This window comes from Poromitra crassiceps (assembly GCF_964638095.1).
Source record: "Poromitra crassiceps genome assembly, chromosome: 22".
NCBI lineage: Eukaryota > Metazoa > Chordata > Actinopteri > Beryciformes > Melamphaidae > Poromitra > Poromitra crassiceps.
In genome coordinates this window covers 15,177,646-15,190,145 of record NC_139647.1, presented here as the reverse complement: position 1 = coordinate 15,190,145, position 12,500 = coordinate 15,177,646, and the positions used below count along the sequence as shown (strand labels likewise).

Sequence of the window (12,500 nt, the reverse complement as noted above, 5' to 3'; positions counted from 1 at the left end):
AATGCGTTGCGGCCCGGTACTGGTCCGCGACCCGGTGGTTGGGGACCACTGCTCTACGCTACCCAGACGCCCCTCTATCGGATTAAGTGTGAGTTAAGAGGCCAGTTAGTCGCAGATCAGTACCTCAGTTCTAAGATGTTTAATGCATACAGTACAGGCCCGCGAGTGAAGCATCAATTCAACATGAGTGTGAGGCGAGTGAGTGTGTGCCGTGTTCAAGCACCAAAATGAATAATGCTATTGTATTAAAAAATAATAAAAACGCATTGTGAGCCATTCAAATGAGGGGCAGATTGACAGACTGAACATATCTTTCTCCGCTGGGCCACAATTGTGGATCCATAAAAAAAAGGGGGAAAAAGACGGGTTTTCCCGGGAATCTTTCACAGCGAAGAGATCAGGTGGAATCGACATAAATAGTCCATGTTAGGTTTCAGATGGGGCTTTTTGGAGGAGAATCAGACAAAGCACGGGTAAGTCTGCTAAGTCATTTAACCATCTGTTGCTTTGGAAAACTCCTGAGAAACTTCATAAAAAGATTATTACTCAAACGCAACTGAAATAACATCATTTGAATTGCCATTACGGGAAAACGTGTTCTTTGATCTTTTAGTGCATTTGTAGTTTTGTAGTTTAAAGGGAAGAATATGAAAAATGCGCCTGATTACATCTGAGGGTTTGTTGTATTAATTATGATGTGTTTTTATTGATTTCTTTCGCCTCCTCTTTTACATGTGCTGATGCGCGCTCGCTGCCAAGGACGAACTTTAAACAGCATGATTTCAGCGCTTAATGAGGCCCGGCTTATGATGTCTCTGCGTTTGAGATTCAAAGCATGTACTGTATGTAAAGCAGTTGGCGCGTGGACCTCGTTTTTTCCTCTGCGCTCAAAAACCCAGAGATGTCAACTAAAAGTAACGCGTATTGGGTGTGTTATTCCCTCTCTCTCTCTCCCTCCACCACAGTGACCTACTTAAGCACATGTCGGCAGTCAAGATGACAGGATTGTCAAAATACCACGGGTGAGGTTTGCAGAGTGGGGCGACCACAGCTTACATTCATATAATAGTTTAGAGTAATGAGTTTGACTGCGCTATAAACTGTCATACTTACAGTAAATGCAACAGACATTTCTCTCTAGGGTTTTCTCTCTCTCTCTGTCTCTCTTATGTTCATTCCCGTGTGCGATCAATTTGACGTCGTTAGTTAGTTTGGGTTCAGGACTGTGATCGGCGAACGCTCAATTGGTTCACTTTGAAACGAGTCGAGATGAATCCAAATTGAACGAATGAAAGAGAAAAGAATGAGAAAGAAGTCAGTTCAAAAAGCTTAATGCAAATCATCCCATCACACATCATAAACACACACTTTGTGGATTCAAGACACTGTATATGGTGTCCTGTAGAAGATGGTCATGTACATGCTTTCCCTCAGGCAGAGTGTTCGGTGTGAGCTCAGCGTCTGGCCGATTATAAATCTTTGATCTCAAAACGGATGTGTTTCTCATATACATGTGATGTTCCTCTAACAGTTTTAGAGGACGTCCTTGGCCTCCACAGAAAATCCTTCTGACAAGTGTGAGAAGGTTTTCTCTCCTTTTTGCAAAAAGCCATCCCAATGTGCTGTGACAGGAGGCCTCCAGAGTATTATTTACAAACCCCTAGATGGTATTCATCTAAACGCAGACCATCATTCTTAGAGTTTATTATTGCTACAGATTGTGTGTTTTTTCTGCAGTTTATAACCGGAGTGTAACTCAGGGACTTTGGGCACACTGCCTGCAGTCGTTGGCTCCATTTCTTCTCCTCCAGCCCCTCATTCAGATTCTGTCTGTGGTGAGGACAAAATCTGCCCTTGACTGGTGAGCAAAGCAGCTACTGGATACTCATTTGATTATAACAGGGGGTGGTGGGGGGGGCACCATATATAACCAGTGTTGGGCAAGTTACTTTCAAAATGTAATATACTACATATTACTTTCATTTGAAAGTAATAAGTTACTTTACAATATTACTTTCTGTGGTAGAGTAACTCGTTACTTATTACACTACTTTTGCATTACTTTCACCAAAACAACAGCAGCAGCAGCAGAATGACATCGCCGACACGGAACCATCCCGAAAAATAATTTCAACCGCCTTGACGTCAGTGTAAACAATCCAAAATTCTAAATGTTATTCTTTTCCTTTGTTGTTGTCGTCTATAGTGGTTATTTGCATAAAAACACACAGTTTGATTAGGAAATGATTGTATCTTTTTTTAAATATGTGCGTTGATTTAATCAAATGTAACTCAATTTGTAACTTGAGTTACTTAAGTAATACATAATATTACGGAGTTACTGCTACAAGTAATCTATTACATGTAATATGTTACTTTTGTAATGAGTTACCCCCCAACACTGTAGATAACATATGCTGAGAGGTGTTGAAAATCCACACAAGGTTGTCCCCTGCCTGCCTGACTCCCAGGTAGCTCACAATCACATAGCGCCCCCCCCCCCGCCCCATCACCAAAATATCATGTGAAATATACTCTTTCTGTTAAGAACCATGCATCTCACTGAGTTTAAATATTGATTTGCTCTTCATGGGACTTCCGCCCCCATCACCTTGAGAACTTTCCCCACCGGTGACTTTACAACCTAAACCTCTCAAAAAAGCCAAGGAGGAAAAACGTCTGCACAATACAGAGCCAACCTGACTACTGAATGAAGCGTTTGAGTGTAAAAAGAGTTGACATGTTGGCAGAAAAGGCAGAAGAGAAAGTTGTTGCACTCACTCTGTTTGAAGCCGAGGAAGGGGATCCTCTCTATGGCCGTGTCTCTCTCTTTCATGTACTTGTAGAGCGCTACCAAGAAAGCCTGCTCCTCTGCTCTGCTCTCCTCCGACGTGTCCTCCTCTTTACTCTCCTCCTTCTCCTTCTCCTTCTCCTTCTCCTTCTCCTTCTCCTTCTCCTTCCTCTCCTTCTCCTTCCTCTCCTCCTTTTCCCTTTCCTTCTCTTTTTCCCTCCCTCTCTCCCCGTCGTCGGCCGGGCACTTCTTGCTGAGGCCGTTGGCTTTGGGTTTGGCCGTGGAGGTGATTTTACCGTTTGGTACCGTCACTTTACAGTTGTGTTTGACCTGCGAGAAGAGAAGAAGCCAAAGAGTCAATATAGATGTAAGTTGAGATGAACACTCCCTACCCTAATGATCTCAGGTGGGTTTGATTTTCTGAGACAAAGTACATGGGGGTACAAGCATATACTACAAATATTCTTACAGCCTCTCATTGATTACCAATGTTGTCATCACATATCAGAGATAGATGACCTTGTTGCTGGCTTGAAGAGAGAATTGTCGATATCGATTGAACTGCCCAAGGTTCGAGGAGTAACATGTGTGAAAATGGATTTAGCGTGAATATTCCCATATCATTCATGGATAAAGTTGCACTGCTCAATAACATGTCGTCTTCACAATCTAGACAATCTAGAAGAACATTTTAAATCATCAGGGGTTTTTTAATCAATGGTGTGAGAGAATGTGTTTTTCTCCCAATACGAAACAAACTAGAATTTTCTTGATGAAAGAACATGATCTTGATTGTGCAGCCATCTGTCTTTGTTTCATGATACTGGTGTACCGCAGAAAATATCATTATCTTGAATCCAGTCTAAGAAAGGAAACATTTATGCACAAAGAGGAGGAATCTTTTTGCGATTTTGAATCATATTTTGTCATTATGAAGAATGGTTTTATTTAAAAAAAGAAAATCAATATAGTGCCAGAACTACAGTCCCATCTCAGACTGTAGGAACATTTTTCATATGATCTCTTTTCATTTGACAATATAAGACGTAGCCATCACAGACACATTATTAGCGCCTGTAGCGTATGTAACACAACACTGCTGTTCTGTCTCTCACAGTCAATGTTCTTTTCTTGTTTCCTGACAGAACATATAGGGACAGTGTGGCAAGCTGCTGTTTGACAAACACCAGTTTAAAGCCCAATTTATGCTTCGTCTGCAGACACTTTTGAAACGGTCGCCGACAGAAATGCTTATAGCGTTCCGAGTGTCACGTGACCGTTGAACCGAGGCGGACGTTCACTGAAGTATAAATGCAACACCCTGAGAGACACTTTCTTTTTCGTCTGCGACCATGTGCTGAGCGACACTTTATAATAAGTATAAATTAAGCTTAAGTGTCACAAAACGCCAATTAAAGAGGCCGCCATCACCATCCCTCCTGCTGCAGGCCAGATGCATGATGGGAGAGCTTATAGAAGATACAAGATGTTTAACTTCACGTGCTTTAGTTCTCTGGTGAACATCTGGCATCAATGTGAGAGCTACCTTGTTAGGAGTTTTGCTGTCTGGGCTGCAGGGGTCCTGAGCTGCTGCCGACCCCTGGTTTGACCCTGATGACCCTTGACCTTGACCCTGAGCCTGACCCTGGGAGTCCCTCCTCTGGGAGATGGACAGCTTCTTCTTCCGCGGTCGCCCCTTCAGGTTGGGAGCTGAAGGACAGAAGACGGAACCATTAGAACAACTGGGGGACGATTGATTTACACTGAAATGCATGTTGTTGATCATTTCCCAATCCGCCCCCCTCAATTTTGTAATTGTGTGATTGAATAATTGCACGTTTTCACTTCGGCTTTGCCAACATTTGGTTTAGTCTGAAGCCGTGCAAAGTTCTCACCTCAGAACGATCATAACAGACCATGCATCTCATCTCTGAATGCAATGTCATGTAATCCAACAAACATGCGATTTCTGAGAGGAAGAAGCCAGAAGATGACGCATTTCAATCTGACAACATGGAATTTAAACCATGAAGATGACAGGAACATTTACAACCAGAGATGGGATTTCACAAACCTGCTAGCCTGCTGTGGCTAATGGTTTTTAAAGCAGATAAGTGTAACATTGTGCTGAATGTAGCCGAGTGCCAAACAGCTCCGATGTTCTAGTAAACAAAGTCCTCAAGTTTCCTTCCCTCCAAATAGAAACGACATTTCAATTTCAGACAGATGCATTTTGCAGATGGAGCTGAGGGCATAATGTGATGGTCAGTGTACTCACAATTACAGATTCTGGTTAAGCCACAAACCTACAAAAAGGAATCCAATACGGATTGCAAACCGAACAAATCTCTCACTGCTGAACAGTGCAAAGTCTTCCACAAGGATATCACGCAAAACTCAAACTGAGACGAAAGGTAGACTGTGAAAATAATCAAATAAAGAAGTCAAATCAAATTAAAATTAAAATGACACATTTTAAAAACAACGTACCGGAACCGTGACACCACTGTGTCGTATCGAACCGAACTGTGAATTTTGTGAACCGTTTTACAGCCCTAATATGGACAGTTATGGAGGCTCAGGTCCTGTGGTGTTTCTCACCATGATAACACAATGTACTGTAACTATGCTTTGTTTTGTTTTTTCCACAACTGGAATACCAACGCTGCAATCTCATCAATAGCGCGGACGTTGGGGAGCATTACGTCTTTATTATGGCGCTGATATCATCTCTCCCGTACTGCCTCGCCTCCAGTTAGCCTGCTCACGTCTCACAGCCTAATGTTGTTAATTAAAAACACATGAAGCTAACTGATAGCAGCTCCATGTCTTGAAAGGCTGGCAGATATAGAACTGCTCAGTTCACATTACACACACAATCAAGTATTGAAAGCATCCAGGTCCTTTGTTCGGCACGTTTATGTCAACCCGGGACTGTAATGTCACTGCTTGGCAGAGTGCCATCGCTTCCACGCAGCAACACAAACAGAGATAAGCTCAAAGGAGAGAGAGAGAGAGAGAGAGGAGAGAGAGAGGAGAGAGAGAGAGAGAGAGAGAGGGGGGGGGAGAGATAGGTAGAGAGAGAGAGAGAGAGAGAGGAGAGAGAGAGAGAGAGAGAGAGAGAGAGAGAGGAGAGAGAGAGAGAGAGAGGGGAGAGAGAGAGAGAGAGAGGGGAGAGATAGGGAGAGAGAGAGGGCAGAGAGAGAGAGAGAGATAGAGAGAGAGAGAGAGAGAGGGCAGAGAGAGAGAGAGAGAGAGGGCAGAGAGAGAGAGAGAGAGAGAGAGAGGGCAGAGAGAGAGAGAGATAGAGAGAGAGAGAGAGGGGAGAGATAGAGAGAGAGAGAGGGGAGAGAGAGGGGAGAGATGGAGAAACTTCAAATAAGCCAAGTTCAGTCACGTATTTCACAGCGTCAACATTCTTTCTTTCCATCTGCAATGTCAATTAAATCCCATCCAAGGTTGTTCCTCCTGCCAACGGGACTCTGTGATTATTTTTGTCGGATCCAATTCCCATCAAGAGCATGTTAGAATGTTAGAATAACACCTCCCATCAAGAGCATGTTAGAATGTTAGAATAACACCGGAGCTGAATCAAAAACTAAGAGGCAGTCATTAAAAAAGGGTAAAGAGTGATTGCGACACAGCGACCTCTCAGTTCATGTTGTTATTTTCACAACAGCGACGCCGGGGGAGAAACGGCACGGGGAAAATTACAAGGCTATTTGTCATGAGCTTTGTCATCAGGAGAAAAAAACAACTTTTCAACATTATAATCTGACTTAAACAGCGTGGGGTGTGTGCTTTCTGTTTCCTCTCATTCTCTCTTTCATGCTCTAATTAACACTAAGAAATGACATCAACCCTTTTACGTGACAGAATGACACATCATAGTATCAAGCCTTTACGTCAGGGGTTCCTAACCTTTTTTGTGCCAAGGACCGGTAGATATATGGAAAAAAAAGTCGTGGACCGGTTGTCAATTTGAATGGTTTTAGTTACATATATATTTATTCACCAGGTGGCGATAAATGGTAAATAACAGCCTTTTGTGTTGTACTGTATGTAGCCTACAGTATTTATGTTTTTGTTTCAACTACAAACATAAATAAACGTCAACTTGAAACTATGTTTTAACTACCACACACAGCCTATAATATTATAGCCTATGTTTATATTAAAAAAAAAAAAAAAAAAAAAATTGGACCAGGCTCGCGGCCCGGTACCAAATGCTTTGCGGCCCGGTACCGGTCCGCGGCCCGGTGGTTGGGGACCACTGCTTTACGTGACAGAATGACACATCCTAGTATCAAGCCTTTACGTGACAGACGACACATCGTAGTTCATAATTGCGAGTCTGACACAGAGCGGATTTATTTTGCAGCGTGTGGCATCGGTTTCCACGTCAAAACTTCACTTCTGCAACCCCGACACCCTGCACACCCAGGCATGGCAGCTAGGGGGCACTAGGGGGTGCTTGAGCTACCCCTGGAATGAACCAAGTTCCCCCTCAGCAGCACCCCCTGCAATCTTCTTTGGGGGAAAATATAAATACAAATTAATTTTATGACAATGCAGACTTCTATATGAAAATATATCATATATTTATTATTCTTTGCAAAAAAGACAAAAGTGAGTGACCTCTGCTAACGTGTGGTGTGATCGGTTGTTCTGTTCTTTACGTATCGGAGAGTTTTGTTGGGGATTTGGCTCGCAATGGAAAATCAGTGGCCCTCCAATTCATACCCAATTGTATTATTATTATTATTTATATTATTATTATTACTTTTTTAAGTTAGCCCCTGCTGTTAATAATTTAGCTCTCCCGTAGCTCCCCCAGCCACAAATACCCGCTTCTGCCTCCACCTCCTTAACAGACTGAGGTCGTTACATAACGAGCCTGTCTGTTGACATTATTTCATCAGGACAAATACTGCTGTGTAAGAAAATGCAGCATTCACAGCAAAATATTGCTGCATGATGCAAGAGAACGCAACAGCCAGCAAGTTTAAAATCACTGACCGATCGATAAAGACACAGCTCCACTCAGCGAGGCAGGAAGCCGAGGTTAAATGGGGCACACACACACACTTGTGTAACACGTACCCCACACACACACAGACATATGTTTCTATATATTTGGCCCATGATATATATTTATATACATACATACATACATACACACGCAGGCACATAAAGGTCAAGTGGGGGGATTGCAGATGATCTTCCTCTACTGCTGCACGGTGAAGTCGTGGAGAGCTGCTGATCTGGTCTCCTTGTGGTGGAGTTACATAAGGGAGGAGTCCTCCTCTTTAGAATAACACAAAGAAAATGAAACGTGGCCATATTGATTTTGCTGCGATGGAAGCAGACACGGCCATTTTCTTTTGTCAAAGAAAACAAAAAACATCAGAAGAGAATCGTTTTGACAGGAAGCCTGAGCGATGTGCTATTTTTAACAAGCTGCGGGCTAAGTGGAAAGAACAGTCAACGTGTTGCTCCATGTATTACAAGAGAAACATATGATTCAAATACACAGTACATGATACTTTACTTCCTTCATCAGTTCCAAACGGGCGCTGCTACAGTCACACACACCAAACATGGCTGCTGATTGAAGCGGCTCAGTTTCTATTTGACTTCCCCAGTGAAGTTCTATTTCCTCCTACATGGAGGTCTGTGGCTCTGTGTGCTGTGCACTTATCTGCCTCACTGACACAACTCCACAAGTGACCAGAGGAGTCCTGCTCCCTCACGAGCCCCCTGAGGGCAAGGGCACACACACACACACACACACACACACACACACACACACACACACACACGCACACGCACACGCACACACACACACACACACACACACACACACACACACACACAGAGACACACACACACACAGACACACACAGAGACACACACACACGCACGCACGCACGCACACACACACGCACACGCACACGCACACGCACACACACACGCACACGCACGCACACACACACACACACACACACACACACACACACACAGGTGAGGGGTATTCCCCGCGGGGTGTGAGTCCATCATGTCTTGTCAGAGCAGAACCCTGGAGTCATGGAAGTGGCGTGACTTGACAACTTGATCTCCGGATGCGTGCGCGCGCTCTCGGCGCTTAACGGGCTTTGCGACGGCAGCTTTTGTGTCTAATAAATTGTTCTTCTCAGATTCAATTAAAGAATGTGTTTCATTACCATCAGCCGATGTGAAGGATCGTCTCTTTAATGATCACGAACACGTCATCAGGGAGGTTCTGGGGGAAGGGTTGTGACGGCGCTGCGCCGCGGCAGAGTGAAGCCACGGGGGAAGCACAACAAAATGGGAGTGATTGATGGAGAGGCTGCTGGGAAGGGAGCGACACATCACGCGTCACATGATGCCTCTGCTGATAACACGGATAACACTCACAACACTGACTGAAGAAGAAGAAAAATCCATATCTACATTGTGCTCATACAGTATATATAATGATTGTCTCTGTTCGTGACAAATGTTATTTCCTGTTAAGTAATTGATGCTATGTATTGTTTCTATTGTTTCATCTGTGAATACAAAATGAAAAGCACAGGGATGAAACAATTAGATATTTTGATATGCTCTTGTATATTAGTGGCCATCTAAAACCCTGTCTTTGGGTGATTGAAATCAAACATCATGATATTTATGAGCTCAATAACCTCAATAATATTGATATAGTGGCGATATTCAAGGGATGACTGACTATTGGTGCTTTCACAAAATATTGACACAATGAGATTTTTGATAATCACCAGTAATGTGGATATAATGGTAAAGGCAAATAATAGAACAGTCTGGTAAGTTCAGAAAATGACATCATTTTACTGTAATACAGCCTAGACAATAGTTATGCTGTATCACAAACGATATTCCGACATCCAGAATCGAAACCGTTATGTTAGTCTCATATCACAATATGGATATAATATCAATATACTGCCCAGGCAGGCAGAGTCAGACTGAAACCCATATTGGCTGCAGGGACTTTTATTTTGCAATCTTCTGTGTAAGTGCGTAATGCTGCCATCATACAAAAATGTGCAATGAAGCAGTTATGAAAGTTGATTGTTCAACATCACACGCTGAAATAAATCACTTACAATGGATTGGTTGGGAAATCCTGCCAGGAAACGACTAAATAGAACGACAGCCAACAGAACTGTGGTCCAACAGCAGGTTCACAAAGCTGCTGAGCTCACTGCACAACAATTTCGCAACCGTGTACAAATGAGCTGTTGACCTCTTTATGGGAGGAACGCAACGACTGCTTTGGACTGTTTTGACTCCGGCTCCGGAATAGCAACTTCTCAGGGTTTGCAATCCCTCAGAGAGACCGTGTGACCCGATGAGCCGAGCCGAGGGAGACTCGTCCCGCCTCTGATGGTACTTGAAGTCCACCTGTGCAGCCATGAAGCAACTACTCAAATGGACATCTTCACTGGCAGAATATTCTTCTTCTATGGTTTAACTTCAGGTTCCTCACACCATAATAAGGTCAGAGTTCAGACGGACAGGAGGAGGAGGAGGGGACGTAAGGTGGAGTGGAGCAACCGGCGGTAGGAGGAAAGCATATTCTGCCCCCTCACTTGGGAGCAAAATCACCAAAGAACCGACTCCCAGTTGGCAATTCTCAGCAAAGATTATGTCTACTTTGCAAACTGCTAAAGCATGTCCCTCAAGATAGACTAGAACATAATGATAGATCAAAATGAATCAAAGCAAAACATGATGCAGAACCCCCACCTCCTACAACTCATGAGACACGCAGATGTTTCTCTGCAGAGCAGTGAGGCGTCACATGTGATCACTGAAGTGATATTTAACATTTTAACTCCACTGAAGACATGGTGATGTGACAAGAGGGGCTCCAACACAGCAAGGCAGCTCACTGGACCACAGAGAAGACACAAAGCAGGAGGTGACAGGTGATGTTGTCTTCACTAGAAGACAGGCCATGTTGTCTTCACTAGAAGACACAAAGCAGGAGGTGACAGGTGATGTTGTCTTCACTAGAAGACACAAAGCAGGAGGTGACAGGTGATGTTGTCTTCACTAGATGACAGGCCGTGTTGTCTTCACTAGAAGACAGGCCGTGTTGTCTTCACTAGAGGACAGACCGTGTTGTCTTCACTAGAAGACAGGCCGTGTTGTCTTCACTAGAAGACAGGCCGTGTTGTCTTCACTAGAGGACAGGCCGTGTTGTCTTCACTAGAAGACAGGCCGCATTGTCTTCACTAGAAGACAGGCCGTGTTGTCTTCACTAGAGGACAGGCCGTGTTGTCTTCACTAGAAGTCCAAAGAGAAGCTCTGCTACTCTTCACCTGATGTAGAAGAGACAGACAGACTGGCACCAGAGACTAACAGGAAGTGTCAACACAATCGGAGACGATTGTGTTGACACTTCCTGTGGCAGAGATATATGCCCGCAGCCTGCTTCCAGTGAGTCACTAGTTTTGACCAGAGTTCATCTCTGGTTTGAGCAGGCAGCAGGTTTGAGCAGGTCAAACAGCAGGTTTGAGCAGGTCAAACAGCAGGTTTGAGCAGGTCAAACAGCAGGTTTGAGCAGGTCAAGCAGCAGGTTTGAGCAGGTCAAACAGCAGGTTTGAGCAGGTCAAGCAGCAGGTTTGAGCAGGTCAAGCAGCAGGTTTGAGCAGGTCAAACAGCAGGTTTGAGCAGGTCAAGCAGCAGGTTTGAGCAGGTCAAACAGCAGGTTTGAGCAGGTCAAACAGCAGGTTTGAGCAGGTCAAGCAGCAGGTTTGAGCAGGTCAAACAGCAGGTTTGAGCAGGTCAAACAGCTGGTTTGAGCAGGTCAAACAGCAGGTTTGAGCAGGTCAAACAGCAGGTTTGAGCAGGTCAAGCAGCAGGTTTGAGCAGGTCAAACAGCAGGTTTGAGCAGGTCAAACAGCAGGTTTGAGCAGCTCAAACAGCAGGTTTGAGCAGGTCAAGCAGCAGGTTTGAGCAGGTCAAACAGCAGGTTTGAACAGGTCAAACAGCAGGTTTGAGCAGGTCAAACAGCAGGTTTGAGCAGGTCAAACAGCAGGTTTGAGCAGGTCAAACAGCAGGTTTGAGCAGGTCAAACAGCAGGTTTGAGCAGGTCAAACAGCTGGTTTGAGCAGGTCAAACAGCAGGTTTGAGCAGGTCAAACAGCAGGTTTGAGCAGGTCAAGCAGCAGGTTTGAGCAGGTCAAACAGCAGGTTTGAGCAGGTCAAACAGCAGGTTTGAGCAGGTCAAACAGCAGGTTTGAGCAGGTCAAACAGCAGGTTTGAGCAGGTCAAGCAGCAGGTTTGAGCAGGTCAAACAGCAGGTTTGAGCAGGTCAAACAGCAGGTTTGAGCAGGTCAAACAGCAGGTTTGAGCAGGTCAAACAGCAGGTTTGAGCAGGTCAAACAGCAGGTTTGAACAGGTCAAACAGCAGGTTTGAGCAGGTCAAACAGCAGGTTTGAGCAGGAACAGGTTTCAACGGGTCAAGTGGGCGGGACTACATACTGTAAGGTGAAAACTTTCACAAGCTGATTTTTTTTCTTTTTTCTTTTAGGCGTTGGTACTTCCATATTTCTGTTCCATAGAACTTCCTAGAACCAGTGACATCACTGATGATGTCACAATGTACTTGCTCAGGGTTGTGAGTCAGTCAGTCAGTCAGCCAGCCAGCCAGCCAGCCA

The 12,500-nt window shown here is 44.3% G+C and overlaps 1 protein-coding gene across 1 annotated transcript in view; it reads right to left on the bottom strand.

Moving 5' to 3' along the window:
• LOC310796369 (AT-rich interactive domain-containing protein 5B-like) overlaps positions 1 to 12,500 on the bottom strand; it is a gene marked incomplete at its 5' end in the record, with an annotated part of 92,610 nt that overhangs the window by 22,734 nt on the left and 57,376 nt on the right. Inside the window, 2 exon segments of the mRNA XM_083658559.1 lie at positions 2,782 to 3,121; positions 4,338 to 4,501. Of these exon segments, the coding sequence (XP_083514685.1) occupies positions 2,782 to 3,121; positions 4,338 to 4,501 (504 nt within the window).